This window comes from Propithecus coquereli, unplaced genomic scaffold (genome assembly GCF_000956105.1).
Source record: "Propithecus coquereli isolate 6110/MARCELLA unplaced genomic scaffold, Pcoq_1.0 Scaffold235, whole genome shotgun sequence".
NCBI lineage: Eukaryota > Metazoa > Chordata > Mammalia > Primates > Indriidae > Propithecus > Propithecus coquereli.
In genome coordinates, this window is record NW_012147897.1 from 1,293,099 (window position 1) to 1,295,248 (window position 2,150).

At 38.1% G+C, this 2,150-nt stretch overlaps 1 protein-coding gene across 1 annotated transcript; it reads right to left on the reverse strand.

Moving 5' to 3' along the window:
- Positions 1–882: 882 nt before the first annotated feature.
- Positions 883–1,827, reverse strand: LOC105811380 (olfactory receptor 52B4-like). The gene has a single exon (XM_012645564.1). It carries the CDS (start codon positions 1,825–1,827, stop codon positions 883–885), a length of 945 nt encoding a protein of 314 aa, XP_012501018.1.
- Between the last annotated feature and the right edge of the window lie 323 nt (positions 1,828–2,150).

Below are 2,150 nucleotides of genomic sequence, written 5' to 3' on the forward strand. Positions count from 1 at the left end.
GTTGTACTTTCTCTCCTACAAATATATTGAGAGCATCATTCTATTACCAAAGACATAGACCCACGTTATTATTTCTCAGTGCTCGATTATATTCCATATTTTACATATGTGTGTTGTCATTAATTTAGCCAGTGTTACTCTTTAGAAATTGTTTCTGATACTTCATCATAATTTTGTTTAATAGTTGCTTAACATATTATTATGTATGTACTATGTTTTAGCCAGCACTGGACTATTGTTAAATATTTATTTCCAAACAATTAACAGTATGAGTAAAAATGCCATGAACATAGGAAATAATAAACTGCTATACTTTATGTTCTAAGAGACAGAAGTTAAAATATACATACACATACACATATCAATTTACACTAAAATTATAAAATACAGGTGACTTTTATGATAATTTCTATGAAAGGCAAAAATTTGAATATTTAGGGTACATTAGGAACAATGTCAGAAGAAATGGCTGTGAGAGGAATAAAACAAGTGCAACTATTCAAAGTTAAAACACACCATAAAATAATATTTCAGCAATTATACAGAAGGAACTAATGTCTCCAGCTCATACGCAATATCCAGTCTGAGATTATAGTGGTATAAGTGACTTCAAGAAGTTAACTGATCCAGTTTTCAACTCTGTGAATGAGAAAACTAAGCACCCAAAAACACTGACATCTAATGACTGATTAGAGCTTTTGGAAGAAACATGAACCAAAACTGCCCTAATGCAATTGCTCTAGAGACACCAATAGATGAAGTCATTTGACTAGTTTCTCAGCTATACTTTCCCATATCCCAGTGCTAAAGCTCACCTCTCATGCTCACCTCTCATGTAGAGAATTATGGAAAAAAGCACAATGTTAGTTTACATCACCACATTCATTTCTGCTTTGTAAAGAACACATGAATCACCTGGTCCCGGATCTGTTTGGTCTTGACCCCATAAATGATGAGATTCAGCATAGGTGGAGCCAAAATGTAGACATTGGCCAGCAGGACATGGATACAGGGTAAGATGTGATGTCCAAATCGCTGTGTGAGGACTGAGAAGATCCCAGGCCCATAAAAAAGGATGATGACACAGACATGAGAACCACACATATTGAGAGCTTTGCGGCGAGCATCTTGGGAAGGGATGTGGAACACAGCACAGAGAATCAGCACATAAGAAATAAAAATTAGCAAAACATCCAAGACCAAGGTTGACATTAGCACAAAAAACCCATACCAGATGTTTACCCGGATGTCATCACAGGAAATTTTGGCTAAGACAATGTGCTTACAGGCAGTGTTTTGGAGGATGTTATTTCTGCAGAAAGTCAATCTTTTCAGAAGAAATATTATGGGGAAAATTGTACTATAACTTCTGAGAAATACAATCACACCAATTTTCCCAATAAGGGCATGTGTAAGAATACTGGCATACCTCAGTGGGTAGCAGATGGCAATGTAACGGTCAAACGCCATCACCAGCAAGATCCCTGACTCATAGATGAAAGTGGAAGTGAGGAAGAAGACCTGAGTGATGCAACGATCAAGGGAGATCTCCCCAGCATGGAACCAGAAGATTGCCAAGGCCTGTGGTACTGTGCACGTGGAGAGGACAATGTCTGCTCCGGCCAGCATGCAGAGGAAGAGGTACATGGGCTCATGGAGGCTGTGCTTTTTGAGGATAATGAAGATGAGCAGGCTGTTCCCAAGCAGGGCAGTGACATAGGAAATGAAGAAGGGGATGGAAATCCACATGCGCTGGTCCTCTAAGCCAGGGATGCCCAGCAAACGGAAGACTGTGTGGCTAACACCAGTGTGGTTTAACGTAGTCATGCCTGGGGAAACCTTTCAGGACCTCACTTCCTATTCATAGAGATAGCAGAAAATTCATATTACACTCAAAGATTTCCTCTGATGTCACATAGTGCTTTTGGCACCTACCTGATCCCATTCCATTATGAGGATGCCAGGAGTTATATCATATAAAGACAAACAAGTCATGGCTTATTCTATTAATGAGATCTTACAAAAACAAGAACCACATAATGAAAGAAAATAAAATGATTAAGTTAATATCTTAATTGTACAAAATAAAACTCATACAGTTTAACATAGAGGGAAAAGTAATGCACTCTGTATTTGTGAAGTCTTTAAGA

What these genes read in the sequence shown, in the direction of transcription:
- LOC105811380 (XM_012645564.1), bottom strand. Translation starts at nt 1,827, where the DNA reads ATGACTACGTTAAACCACACTGGTGTTAGCCACACAGTCTTCCGTTTG.